We start from the raw sequence: 14,139 nt of genomic DNA on the forward strand, positions 1-14,139 counted from the left end.
GGGAAGTCTCTCCTTTCATACTCGTAACTGAGCAGCTACAGAGGAATAATTACAAATGAAAATAATCTGTCTTTTGAAAAAGACACGAAGAAAATTGTCTAAAGCAGCCTGAAGTGCTATCTCTGACATTTCCGTTGATTCTTTATTCCCGTTACTTTCAGATGCAAAATTTAGAATAATATCGAATGGGTATAATCGTCCCCACCCTGAATAATTCATATTTGGAAAACCCACCCCCTGGAAATTCCCCCCCCCCCCCTCCAAGAACATTTTCTTTTCCTGCTGATAATTCCCCCCAGTTAAATTCCACCCAGCAGAAATTTCGCAGCCTGGAATATTCTTCCCTAAACATAATCCCCTCAGATAATTTCGGATATTCATAAAAATGGAAGCTGAAATTTCTACTCAACTTTTTAGGTCAGAAGCAATGCTATAGCGTTACCTAAGTAAAGAGCCATTAGGGTTCAATGAATTAACACTTATTTATTTTTCCAGGGGCACTTTATGTGGAAGAGGCGGTCGTATAAACTTTGGAACGGGGTTCATTGAATTACAAGTTATAGTGCCCTTACACCAGGGGCGGATCCGGGATTTTTTTAGGGGGGGGGGGCAAAATAGATTGATCGGATAAACTTGCGTTAGGAGCAAGTTTAATTAACGCAATCTTGCGTTAATTAAGTAAATTACATTACTTTAGACTACGTTCGGGGGGAGAGCCCCCCTCGCCCCTCTCCTGGATCCGCCACTGCCTTACGCTCTGTTTCTTTCCTTGTTAGGGAGGAGAGCAGATGCCTAATAGGTGTGTGCTAATACCAAAACATTCTAACTCTCATTGGGCCTTCAGGTATAAACAGAATTAGTTCAAACGAAGGGGTGGTGGGGGGGGGTTGCTATTTAATCCCTTTTGATTCTCGCGAGTATTTCGGGTCTAGGCTGTGTTTATGAAAGGAAAATTAGGGGATTTTACTATGGGCGATTTTCCAGGGGAAAGTTTCAGACGGTTGGGGGAGATTTCTGGGGGAGGGGGAGTTTAAAGACCTGTGTTACTGCTAAGTAAACTAAAAATATTCACTTTTTTCGCTTCATTTTCTTAAATTCTGATTTTTGATTCTTATTGATTTCTTTGGACTAATTTACGGCGTATTTGACTACGATTTGAATGTAAAAACAGTACAGTGATTTTTGGTATTTATTCAAGAATTTCGTTTAAAATACGAAATAAATAACGGTTTCCCTGACAAATTGTTATCTTATATCCAGTTTGGATCTTACTTATTGGTCTTACTTATATTTGAACTCTGTGAAATCAAGAAAGGTTAAGACACACGGTATAGGCTATATATGATTTTTTTTTGTTCTTTTGATCTTTTGTTAGGGAGGAGGGCAGATGCCTACTAAGTTTGCGTAATACCAAAACATTCTAACTCTCATTGATATTCAGGCATATACAGAATTAGTTCAAAGGAAGGGGCGGGAGTGGCTGTAAAGATCGACTCTACATCATCAGTTAATTCTGGATGTAATTTCTGTAATAAAAACATAACATTTATTCCTTTTCAACATCATCCTATTCTTTTTTTTAATCATTTTCGGTATTTTTTCATTTTCAATTTTTCGCTCAAATAGTATAAACGTAAAACCCGAATCCGAATACACATGTTGGGCATTCCAGTCAGCACACGTAAAAAGAAGAAATTTAATAACGGATCTTAATTCAAAATGTACAGTGGGTAACTAGGCTTAATAATAAGAAAAAAAATGGCCGGTCTCTAGTACTACTAGTGCCGTATCAAAGATTTTGGTTCAGTGGAGGGGTGATGATTTTTTTTGTTAAGGGGAAGAGGTAGAATGTAAAATTAAAGAAAACGTCAAAAGTGTATTTTTATGCATTTTTATTACGTTTTTACGAGTCTGACAAACATTTCGCTTGGGGGAATTTAAACCTTTCAATTCTTCCCATGTATACAGCCTTGACGTTTACTATTACCAACAACTTACCGCAATACCAAGTCACCTGACATTACCCCAGCTACCCACACTCATCAAGAAATATATTGTAATTATTTAATTGCATAGAACAATTTTGGACTAAAATCAAGCCTATGGCCTAAAAATTTTTCATAGAATTTCATTTAAAAAATCTATCAATGAGATTTGTTACAAGCAAAATGTTTAAATAAATCTATAAATTTCAAGCCAAAACTTGTTAATGATACATAATCCTATGTAAAGTCCATTAAGTTGTAGTTCTAATGGAACAGTATATACAGTTTATACATGCTTTTGTTTCTAAATGAATTTTTTTTGGGGTAATCATCAGATTTTTTCTCAATGTCTATGTACATACAGTCAGTAACACTATCAAACGGACAGCAGACTTTTCAATAATGGAATTTTTTTCTATAGTAAGATGACATCTCAGTACTTTAAAGCATACAGCATACCATATTGCTATTATTTAACTGCCTAGAACAATTTTGGAGTAAAATCAAGCCAATGGCCTAAAGATTTTTCAAAGAATTCTATTTAAAAAATCTGCTAATAAGATGTATTACAAGCAAAATTTTAAAATAAATTTATAAATTTCAAGCCAAAATTTGTTATTGATACATAATCTTATGTAAACTCAATTAAGTTGTAGTTCTAATAGAGCAGTATATACAGTTTATGCGTGCTATCAAACGGACAGCAGACTTTTCAATAATGGAATTTTTTGGAATTTTTGGAATTTTTTTTCTATAATAAGATGACATCTTAGTACTTTAAAGCATACAGCATACCATATTCCTATAAATGGTTCATTAGCGTTGACAAGTTTGATACATATTTTCTCTTGTTAAGTTTTTACAAGTCGTAATTTTTAGACGTATAAAACTGGATAGCTGAAGGCTCGTGGGGATTTACATAATTTCGGCATTAAGTACATTTTTTAAGGCATATAGCACCCCTCTCCTCGCCTACCATATGATCCACCACCCCTCCTCGATAATAGCTGCTGCACTATTATATAATTTTCTTCGTTCTTTTTATTTGTCTGCATTTCCATATGGCTGCTCAATTTTAAATGTAGGGATGATTTCCCAGGGTGGAATTTTCCGGGACATCGTCTCTTGTTAGTTTTTGTGGACTGAACAGATATTTATTTAAAGTAAAATCTAAGATGATATTTTTTTTACATTTATATAGAATAATTTTTAAAACACACGGTCAGAAAACTTGTTAATAGTTCTTTTCACCGTTAATATCGATTTCAGAATGTCTGACTTAATTAGAAATTCAAGTCAGAATAATAGTATAATACATAATAGATTATTAATGTATTATCCACTATCTTATACATTTTCTGTAATTCCTTCTCTGTTATTCGTACTTGTTTTCGTTCACTCCAAACTACAAAGTAATTTGTAGAGCAAACTTTTGATACATAAATGCCTCATACCATGATTTATATGAGATATGATTAATTTTTTTTCTTTTTCTACTGTTTATACCCATGATTCTTAACGTTGGGCGAAGGCCCTACAGGTGGTGCGTGAGAATATTTTGGTAGGACGTGGGCAGAACGCGGGCCCTTCGGCTGACTTTACATTACAGGCTTAATTTTGAAAAAATGCCTTAATGACGCCACATTCAAATTCATTTAAAGAAAAGAAATAATGGAAAAACTGTTTATAATGACGCCACTTATATCGGTGGATAGGGTTGGACAGACCTATCCTCCCATTTGAACTACAAATGGGAGGATATCAGGGCATCGGGTTTAATGCTAAGGAGTGGGCGGGCATGGCTGGCTGTACACAACAAAATGAGGAGTTTTTAGAAAAGACCCAATAAAACATTAAAGCCTTATGGTCTTTTTGACCTATTGTCTAAAATTTAGTAACAGAAAAAAATTAATTAAAAAAAACTAAAATAACTTTACAAAAGAGATAACGATTGACAAGCACTATATAAGACTATCCTCACATTCGCGCTACAAATGGGAGAATATTAGGGGGTCGGGTTGAATCCTAAAGGGTGGGCAGACGGGGCTGACTGTGCACAACCTTCCCGTTGGTGGCCCTGTTTTCACTAATCTTAGTGCACAACTAAAAAACAATAAAACATCGAAACCTTATTGCCTTTATGACCTTTAGTTTTCTATTGTCTAAAACTTAGTAACATAAGAAAATTATTTTATTTATTAATTTACATTAATATCTATTGTATTTTTGTTTGCATTGATTGTTTATTTAATGATTGTTTGATTGTTTATATGCCCCCAGGGCATAACTTACAACGCCTACCCCCGGGCCCTGGTGGGCTGTGTCGACAGCGGAGTTTTTTTTATCAGAACTTTGAACTATTTTAATAAAATATCTATCTCAAAATTTTTATCTGATGCATTTTGGGCGTGGAGGGGGGGGGCTAGTTGCCCTCCAATCTCTTGTGACTCTTAAAAGGAGAAAAAAACTTTCAATTTCCAATCAAATTAGCCCTCTCTAAAGTTTATACGAGCATCCCTTCCATAAGAACTATATATCTCCCTAGAGCATTACTCAAAACACCTTCCTCCAGGCCCTGGCGGGCTCCGTTGACACAGGAATTTCTCTTATCTGACCTTTGAACTATTTTTAATGAAATGACTATTATAAAAATTTTATCGGATGGTCTTGGGGAAAAAAGAGTGTGGGGGGGGGGGCTATTGCATTCGGATATCTTTTGACTTAAAAATTGAACTAGAACTTTCAATTTCCAATCAAATGCGCTCCCTCTGAAGTTTATACGAGCATCCCTTTCATAAGAACCATATACGCCCCCAGGACAACACACAACGCCTATCCCCCGGGCTCTGGGGGGGAGTTTTTGCTATCTAATTTATGAACAATTTCTAAAACACTGGCCATCTCAAAATTTGTAGCGGACGGTTTTGGGGAAAAATAGCGTGGGGGGGGGGGATAGCTTAACTCTCTTGACTCTTAAAAAGTGAACTAGAACTTTCAATTTCCAATCAAATGAGCCCTCTATGTAGTTTATACGAGCATCCTGTGTGCCCTGGGGGGTTCTATTGACACCCAAATGCATCCCTTTCATACGAACAGTATATGCCCCAGGGCATAACTTACAACGCCTGCCCCCGGGCCCTGGGAGGTTGTGACGACACCTGAGTTTTGTTATCTGACTTGAACATTTCGTAACTAAATGGCTATCTCAAACTTTTTATTGGATGCATTTGAGGAAAAAAGGGCGTGGAAAGGGGTTAGTTGCCCTCCAATCTCTTTTGACTCTAAAAAACTGAACTAGAACTGTCAATTTCCAATCAAATGAGCCATCTGTGAATTTTGTACGAGCATCCCTTCAATAAGAACCATATATTCCCCGAGGGAATAATTTACAACACCTGCCCTTGGGCCCGTGGGGGCTCTGTTGACCCCTGAGTTTTCGTTATATGGTCTTTGAACTATTAACAAAATATATTTTTCAAAGTTCTTATAGGATGGGTTTGAGGAAAAAACGGCGTGGAGGGGGGGGGATGCTAGGTGCCCTCTAATCTCTTTTTACTCTTAAAAAGTGAACTAGAACTTTCAATAGCCAATCAAATGAGCCCTCTTTGAAGTTAATACGAGCATCCCTTCCATAAGAACCATATCTGCTCCCAGCGCATAACTTACACCGGCTGTCCCCAGGCCCTAGGGGGTTGTGTTGACACCGGAATTTTTTGTTATATGCTCATTGAACTGTTTGTAACAAAATATCTCTCTCAAAATTTTTATTGGATGCATTTTGGAAAAAAGGGTTTGGGGGGGGGAATCTGGTTACCCTACAATATCTTTGGACGCTTAAAAAGTGAACTAGAACTTTCAATTTCCAATCAAATGAGTCCTCTGAAGTTTATACGAGCAGTCCTTCCATAAGAACAATATATGCTCCCAGGGCATAACTTATAATCCTTGCCCCTGAAGACTGTTGTGGGGGAGTGTCCTGCTCAAACATGTAATTTCCAGAACTTTCAACTACGTTGAACAAAACGGGTATATCAAAATTTTGATTGGATGTGTTGGTGGGCGTGAAAATGGTGGGCGTCGATGAGGTGTCAGTTGCCATAGAATTACTTTAAAAAGGGAACTAGACGTTCAAAATTCTATTCAAATGAGCCTTTTTTGAAGTTTCTACGACAACGTTGTATACACAAAACCAAACATGCCCCATAGTTTAAATTGTGTCCCTTATCCTGAGGGCTGTGGGGGATGTTTCATCCGCAAAGACCTAATTTTTAGAACTTAAAACTACTGTTTAATAAAATGGTTGTCTCAACATTTTGATTGGATGTGCCAGGGGAAAAGGTGGGCGTGAGAGGGGGGTTAGTTGCCCTCCAATCACTTTCGACTATTGAAAAGGGCATTTGCCCTTTTTCATTGATCTTTGAACTATTTTCAACAAAATTGTTATCTCAAAATGTTCATCGGATCGGTTTGGGGAAAAAGGGCGTGGGGGGACTAGATTAAGCTTCGGTCTCTTTTGACTCTTTGAAAGTGAACTAGAACTTTCTGATTTCAATCAAATGAGCCCTCTCTGAAGTTTATACGAGTATCTCTTCTATAAGAAACATATATATCCCCAGAGTATAACTTACAACGCCTATCCCTGGGCCCTGGGGGGTTTTGTCGACCCTGAAGTTTTAATATCTGATGGTTGAACTATTTTTAACAAAATGGTCACCTGAAATTTGTATCCGATGGGTTTATCCATCCGATACGCCCAAAGGCGTGGAGGGCAGGAGGGGCTAGTTGCCCTCTGATCTTTTTTCGCTCTGAGAAAATGAACTACAACTTTTAGTTTCCATTCAAATGAACCCTCTCTGAAGTTTATACGAGCATACCTTCCATAAGAACCATATATGCCCCCAGAGCAATACTTACAACGCCGGCCCGGGAGGGGGGGGGGGCTGTGTTGACACAGGAGTTTTTCTTATCTGATCTTTGAACTATTTTAACGAAATGACCATACGTAAAGGTGTTTTTGTTATATGATCTTTCAACTATTTTTAACAAAATGGGTACCTCAAATTTTTTATCAGATACATTTGGGGGAAAAGGGTTTGGGGGCCAGTTGCCCTCTGATCACTTTTGACTCTTAAAAAGGGCACCCGTACTCTCGATTTCCAATCGAATGAGCCCCCTTTGAAGTTTATACGACGACCCCTTCTATATGAAGTGCCTCTGGGATAAAAAATGGAGTGTTGGGGGAGGCTAGCTGCCCTCCAATCACTTTTGACTCTTAAAAAATGAATTTAAACTTGCAATTTCCAATCAAATGAGCCCTCTAGTAAGTTTATACGAGCATCCCTTCCATAACAACCATATATGCCCCCAGGGCATAACTTAAAACGCCTACCCCCGGGCCCTGGGGGCTGTGTCGACACCGGCGTTTTTTTGTTATTAGAAATTTGAACTATTTTTAACAAAATGTCTATCTCAAAATTTTTATCTGATGCATTTAGGGCGTGGAGGAGGGGGGCCCCCCATGGAGGCATGGGGGGCTAGTTGCCCTCCGATCTATTTTGACTCTTAAAAAGTGAACAAGAACTTTCACTTTCAAATCAAATGAGCCCTCTCCGAAGTTTTACACAGGAATTTTTCTTGTCTGACCTTTGTGAAATGGCTGTTATAAAAATTTTATCAGATGGGCTTGGGAGAAAAATGAGTGTGTGGGGGGGGCTAGTTGCCCTCGGTTATCTTTTGACTCTTAAAAATTGAACTAGTACTTTCAATTTCCAATCAAATGAGCCCCCTCTGAAGTTTAAAGTTTATATGAGCATCTCTTTCATAAGAACCATATACGCCCCCAGGACAGCACTTACAACGCCCGCGGGCTCTGGGGGTGTTGTTGTTATCTAATTTTTGAACAATTTCCAAAACACTGGCTATCTCAAAATTTGTAAGGGACGGGTTTGGGGAAAAAAGAGCGTTGGGAGGGGGGCTAGTTTAACTCTCTTGACTCTTAAAAAGTGAACTAGAACTTCCAATCAAATAAGCCCTCTATGAAGTTTATACGAGCATCCCTTTCATAAGAACCATACATGCCCTTAGGGCATAACTTAGAACGCCTTCCCCTGGGTCCTGGGGGGTTCAATTGACACCAGATTTTTTCTTACCCGACCTTTGAACTATTTTTAAATATATGTCTATCTCAAAATTTTCATCAGATGGGTTGGGGGATAGCTGCCCTCGGATCTCTTTTGACTATTAAAAAGTGAGCTCGAATTTTCAATATCCAATCAAATGAGCCTCTCTGAAGTTTATACGAGCATCCCTTTCATACTAACAATATATGCCCCAGGGCATAACTTACCACGCCTACCCCCGGAGATTGGGCGGGTGTGACGACACCTGAGTTTTGTTATCTGACCTTTGAGAAATTTTTAACTTAATGCCTATCTCAAAATTTTTATTAGATGCATTTGGGGAAAAGGGGCGTGGGGGGGCTAGTTGCCCTCCAATATCTTTTGACTGGAAAAAAACTTAACTAGAACTTTCTTCCGATCAAATGAGCCATCTGTGAATTTTTTACGAGCATCCCTTGGATAAGAACCGTATATTCCCCAAGGGCATAACTTACAACATCCGCCTTCGGGCCCTGGGGGGCTATGTTGACCCCTGAGTTTTCGTTATATGGTCTTCGAACTATTTGAAAAAAAAGCTATCTCAAAGTTCTTATCGTATTGGTTCGGGGAAAAAAGGGCGTGGAGGGGGGGGGGGCTAGGTGCCCTCCAATTTCTTTTGGCTCTTAAAAAGTGACCTGGAACATTTAATTTCAAAACAAATGATCCCTCTTTGAAGTTAATATGAGCATCCCTTCCATAAGACCCGTATATTCCCTCAGGGCATGACTTACAACGCCTGTACTTGGGCCCTGGTGGGTTGTGTCAACAACGGAATTTTCGTTATATGATCTTTGAACTATTTTTAACAAAATAGCTATCTTAAAATTTTTATTGGATGCATTTTGGAAAATAGGGTTTGGGGGGGGGGGGCTTGTTACCCTCCAATATCTTTTGACGCTTAAAAAGTGAACTAGGACATTAAGTTTCCAATCAAATGAGCCCTCTCTGATGTTTATACAACAATGTTATCTATACAAAACCTTATATGATCCCAGGGTTTAACTTACAACCCTTGCCCTGAGGACTGTGGGGAAGTTGTCATCCTTAAGGCCCTAATTTCCAGAACTTAAAACTACGTTTAATAAAATGACTGTCTCAAAATTTTGATTGGAAGTGTTTGGGGAAAAGGTGGGCGTGAGAGGGGGGTTAGTTGCCCTCAAATCACTTTCGACTATTAAAAAGGGCGCTAGCACTTTGAATTTCCAATCTAATGAGCCCTTTTTGAAGTTTCTACGACGGGGGAGTGTCCTCCTCAAAAACAAATTTTCTATCTGAAAATCAACTATGCTGAACAAAATGGCTGTCTCAAAATTTTGATTGGATGTGCTTTGGGGGAATGATTGGGCTTTGTGGAGGGGGGTTAGTTGCCCTCCAATCACTTTCGACTATTAAAAAAGGCACTAGCCCTTTGAATTTCCAATCGAGTGAGCCTTTTTTGAAGTTTTTACGACAACGCCTTCTATAAAAACCTTATATACAACCAGGTCATAACTTAAAATCCTTGCCCTAAGGGCTGTGGGGGAGCGCCCTCCTCAAAAATATATTTTCTATTTGGAAATCAACTACGCTGAACAAAATGGCTATCTCAAAATGTTGATTGGATGTGTTTTGGGGTAATGATGGGCGTGGGGGGGAGGCTAGTTGCCCTCAAATCATTTTTGACTTGAAAAGGGCACTAGAACTCGCGATTTCCAATCGAATGATCCTTCTTTGAAGTTTCTACGACGACCCCTTCCATATGAAGTGCCTCTGGGGAAAAAAAAACATTGAAGCCGTATGGCCTTTACCATAGGCAACACTACAGCGTTGCCTCTGATACTTAAGCATATTTCTTACAATTTAAGATTGTATACTACTCACTATTTGTATTATAGCTGGCGTGACCAAACGGCAACTTGATGAATAAATCTAATATAATTTTGTATATTGATAGTTACTGATGCCACAACTGGCTCAAGACTATAAGAAACTTTAAAGATTACCCTATTGTGTTCAGGCTACATACTCACTTTTGACTCCCAAATCAATATTCCTGTTTTTATACTTGACTTTTTTCTTTTCAGTAAAAGGCTAGTTTTCTACAATTCTAGAAACTTAGGTAGACATAATTAGTTGGTTTATTTGTACTAGTTTTATTGATATATGTTAGATAGGCTCTGAAGTAATAATTCTTGTCAGTTTCAAGTTTCAACTACGCTCTTTACTTCCCTCGGAAAACTTCGTTTTTTTTTTAATTTATCAATATCTTGTACAATCTGATTAGGTTTGTCAATTCTCGAAAATGTAGGAAGGGCAAGGATATTTTTATTTAAAAAATGAAGATAGAAAAAAGATATTTTCAAAATCTAGGAAAGCACTTATTTTGTTTTAGTTTTCTTTTTTTCAATGATAATTTCAGAAAAGCTATATGACAAAATTAGTCAGGCAACTGAATATAGAAGGCAACCCCCCCCCTAATTGACGCCCTTAAAATTGTTTTTAGTTACCAGTAAATCTAAGATGTTAGTTTGTCTTCAGAAACTTATTTTTTTTATACCTGACTTTTTTGGTAACCATGGTTTTTTTCTTCTAGTAAATGCTGTAATAATGGCTGCAACAAGAGAAAAACGAGCAACTGCAGGAAACAAGTTAGCTAAACTTTTAGATGAAGAAGAGGAAGATGACTTTTACAAAACCACCTATGGTGGATTTGAGGAGGAAGAACATGACGAAGAATTCCAGTTTAAGTAAGAACTACGTTACTTCTCAAGGAATGTCTTTTTGTTTAATTAGTTGCAAGGGCGCGAGTCTCCGTTTCATAATCAAAAATCTGTCTTAATCAATCTGTTCTTTTTTTGTGACTTATCATTTTATCGTTTTCCATACTTGCTTTAAAAGCTCTTCTTTTCCTTTTTGTACTTTTTTTAGTCCCTGATTTGCCTGTTTTTATTTTTTGGTGAAATTGCTCTATACAAACTTTTCTCTGGTTTGTCCAGCTTGTGAATAATGTTTTTGAATAAGCATTATTTCGTCCAGAGAGGTAGCAGAGTGGTTTTTATTGAAAGCTTTGTTGTAGAATCTTGAGAAAGGGCTCATTTGATTGGAAATTCAAAGGCCTAGTGCCCTTTTTAATAGTCGAAAGTAATTGGAGGGCAACTAACCCCCCTCTCTCGCCCACCTTTCCCCCAGACACATCCAATAAAATTATTTTTTTTTTTCGCCAAGTCAATTTGTGAACTGGTGCCCCAAAACTATATAAAGGAAATATAAACTTGCTTTGCTAAAAATCCAGTTCAAGGTAACAATATTTTAGTTGAATATCTTGCTAAGATCACTCTCAATGTTCAATTGATCTGTTCTGTGAACTTACAAGGCCGCTAATTGATTAAACAATCGCTATATGCAGATACAAATAGGAGGTCAAATACAATGCAAAATTAACCCAGGTCGGAATGTTTAAAAATAGCAATGCCGTGATTTATACTCACCTACATTTGTCCAACTGCACATTTCCATTTTGACAATTCTTTCTGGCTGTTAGGTCTCTGATTTAAGTCAGCAGAGGATTTGATGAAAAGTACTCCAAGAGCACTTGGAGGGCTAAACAAAGTTTACAAAAGTCTTGACCTATCTAGATCGTTTATATATATATATATATATATATATATATATATATATATATATATATATATATATATATATATATATATATATATATATATATATATATATATATATATATATATATATATATATATATATATATATATATATATATATATATATATATATATATATATATATATATATATATATATATATATATATATATATATATATATATATATATATATATATATATATATATATATATATATATATATATATATATATATATATTATGATTATCAATTAAGTATGTATTAATGTATAGTATGATGGCACTAGACCCTGAAGGTCCAAACCGACGGTGCTGATCTCCGTTTCGTGGCTCATCAGCCAGGGCTTCTTTAAATAAACTATCGTAATAAATAGGGCTTCTTTTTGGTTATAAATAAAATTCTTTTTGGTTATAATTTCTTTTGTTCTCAGCTACACCGGGTGATTTTGCCCCCCCCCCCCGCGCCCGTCTGGAAGAACAAGGAAAATCGTTGCTTTTCGATGTTATTTTCGGTGTTTCTACTAAGTGTTTGTCTTCACCAACCAAAGATGAGCAAAATACTTTATTAATACTTTTATTATAATTCTTTGTTTATTAAGTAGGGGGAGGCTGAAAACTCAAAGTCCTCTAAACTATCTCATATAGGGGGGCTTAGGGCTTCTTTAAATAAACTATCTAAGAATAATTATCGAAGGAAAGAAGAGTTACACTTTTTAAAATTCGGAATTTTACCTTAATGGTAAGAATTCCTGTAGGCCAAGAACATTTACCAAAAAGTGAGATACTGAACACCGTTGAAGCATAAAATAATCTCCAATCATAACTAATACCATGGAGGTGATTTTAAACTCGTTTAATAGGATTTCCATCCTTTTTACAGTAATAATTATTTCTCATCCACTTCTTACTGTAACATGCTAGGGGGTTGATTATTAACACTGGTTCCGCAAATCTTGTGAAAAAAACACTATTAAGAATTATAGTAAAAATTTGTCCCTGTGATTTCTAAAATTTTAGTTTTGGGTAAAATTTTAGTTTGGGTCTGTAAAATCTAACAAAATCTAAAATTTAGTTTGATTAGTTCTAGCCACATTTATTTACCTCCCTCTTATTTCAGAGAAGACGAAGATGTAGAAGATATTGTGGATTCAGATTTTGATATAGAAGAAAATGATGAGCTTGTTAGCGATCAAGAAGAAGAAGGGGAAAGAAAAACAGTAAGAAAACGTGGCGTAATAACTAAAGCATACAAGGTAAAATTCAGTTTCTTTTTAACATATTTAAAAAAAGTTAAGCATAAAGGCTAATGCATTAAAATGTCACCATGCTTTTTTTTATCTCAAAATTCCTAGTTTTTATGGACGTAAGTGGCATAAAAAGTAGCCAATACTTACCAAGTTATGTTGTAGTTGAAGTTGTTTGAATAACTAGGAATAAAATTCGCCATGTCTCGAAGATAAATGACAGGGTAGAACATTAGCCAGTCAAAAGTCAATTTGATGCTGGCTGTATTGACGCTTGATATATTTTGTAGGTGGACACAGAGTTAACCTTAAGGAGAGAGATTTGAAGATTTTCTGTGAGAGGGGGGTGGGGGCAAAACACCTGATATTTACATTTTTCCAGTTTTCGAGGGGGCCTCATAGCCAATCAATCCTAAAGGAAGGGAATATCTGCCCCCAGTGTTGAGGCATGTTCTGCTTTTTCTCGTGTTACGGATTGCTATGGATTCTGGCACCTTTTCAATTTTTATTTTTAAGATATTTTAAAAAAGTTAATTATAGAGGTGGTTGCATTAAAGTGTCACCATGTTTTTTTTCTGAAAAGTCCTAATTTTCATGGACGTAAAGTGGCATAAAAAGTAGCCAATACTTACCCAGCTACGTTGTAGTTGAAGCTGTTTGAATAACTAGGAATAAAATTCACCATGTCTCGAAGTTAAATGACAAGGTAGAACATTAGCCAATCAAAAGTCATTTTGATGCTGACTGTATTGACACTTAATGTATTTTTTTGGTGAACACCGGCTAAACCTTAAAGATACGGATTTGAAAATTTTCTCTGGTTGGGGGGGGGGGAATCAAAATGCCTGATATTGAAATTTTCCAGTTTTCAAGGGGGCCTTCATAGCCAATCTCAAAGGAAGGGAATATCTGCCCCCAGTATTGAGGCATGTTCGGCTTTTTCTCCTGTTACGGATTGCTATGGATTCGTACCTGTTCAACTTTTTTCATGGTGTAATTGCCTTTGTAATGCGTGATAATACAGCGCTAAGGGCAGTCAATTTTGCTTAGAGGCCAGTACCAAGAGGTTTGAAGGAGGATAAGAAGTATCACAAGAGTGCTGAAACGCAATT

The 14,139-nt window shown here is 36.8% G+C and overlaps 2 protein-coding genes across 3 annotated transcripts in view; one reads left to right on the forward strand and one right to left on the reverse strand.

The window, feature by feature from the left end:
- LOC148944093 (uncharacterized) overlaps positions 1–14,139 on the reverse strand; it is a 394,466-nt gene that overhangs the window by 105,246 nt on the left and 275,081 nt on the right. The window lies entirely within an intron of this gene.
- Positions 1–14,139, forward strand: part of YL-1 (Vacuolar protein sorting-associated protein YL-1) — a 79,451-nt gene that overhangs the window by 16,648 nt on the left and 48,664 nt on the right. For both annotated transcript variants that reach the window (XM_089099660.1, XM_089099659.1), the window contains exons 2-3: positions 10,716–10,869; positions 12,901–13,036. In XM_089099660.1, coding sequence (XP_088955786.1) covers positions 10,730–10,869; positions 12,901–13,036 — 276 coding nt within the window. In that variant the 5' untranslated portion in view covers positions 10,716–10,729. The remainder of the gene's footprint in view (positions 1–10,715; positions 10,870–12,900; positions 13,037–14,139) is intronic.

This window comes from Artemia sp. Qi Xiang Cuo, chromosome 14, assembly GCF_049724085.1.
Source record: "Artemia sp. Qi Xiang Cuo chromosome 14, ASM4972408v1, whole genome shotgun sequence".
In the NCBI taxonomy this organism is placed as follows: domain Eukaryota; kingdom Metazoa; phylum Arthropoda; class Branchiopoda; order Anostraca; family Artemiidae; genus Artemia; species Artemia sp. Qi Xiang Cuo.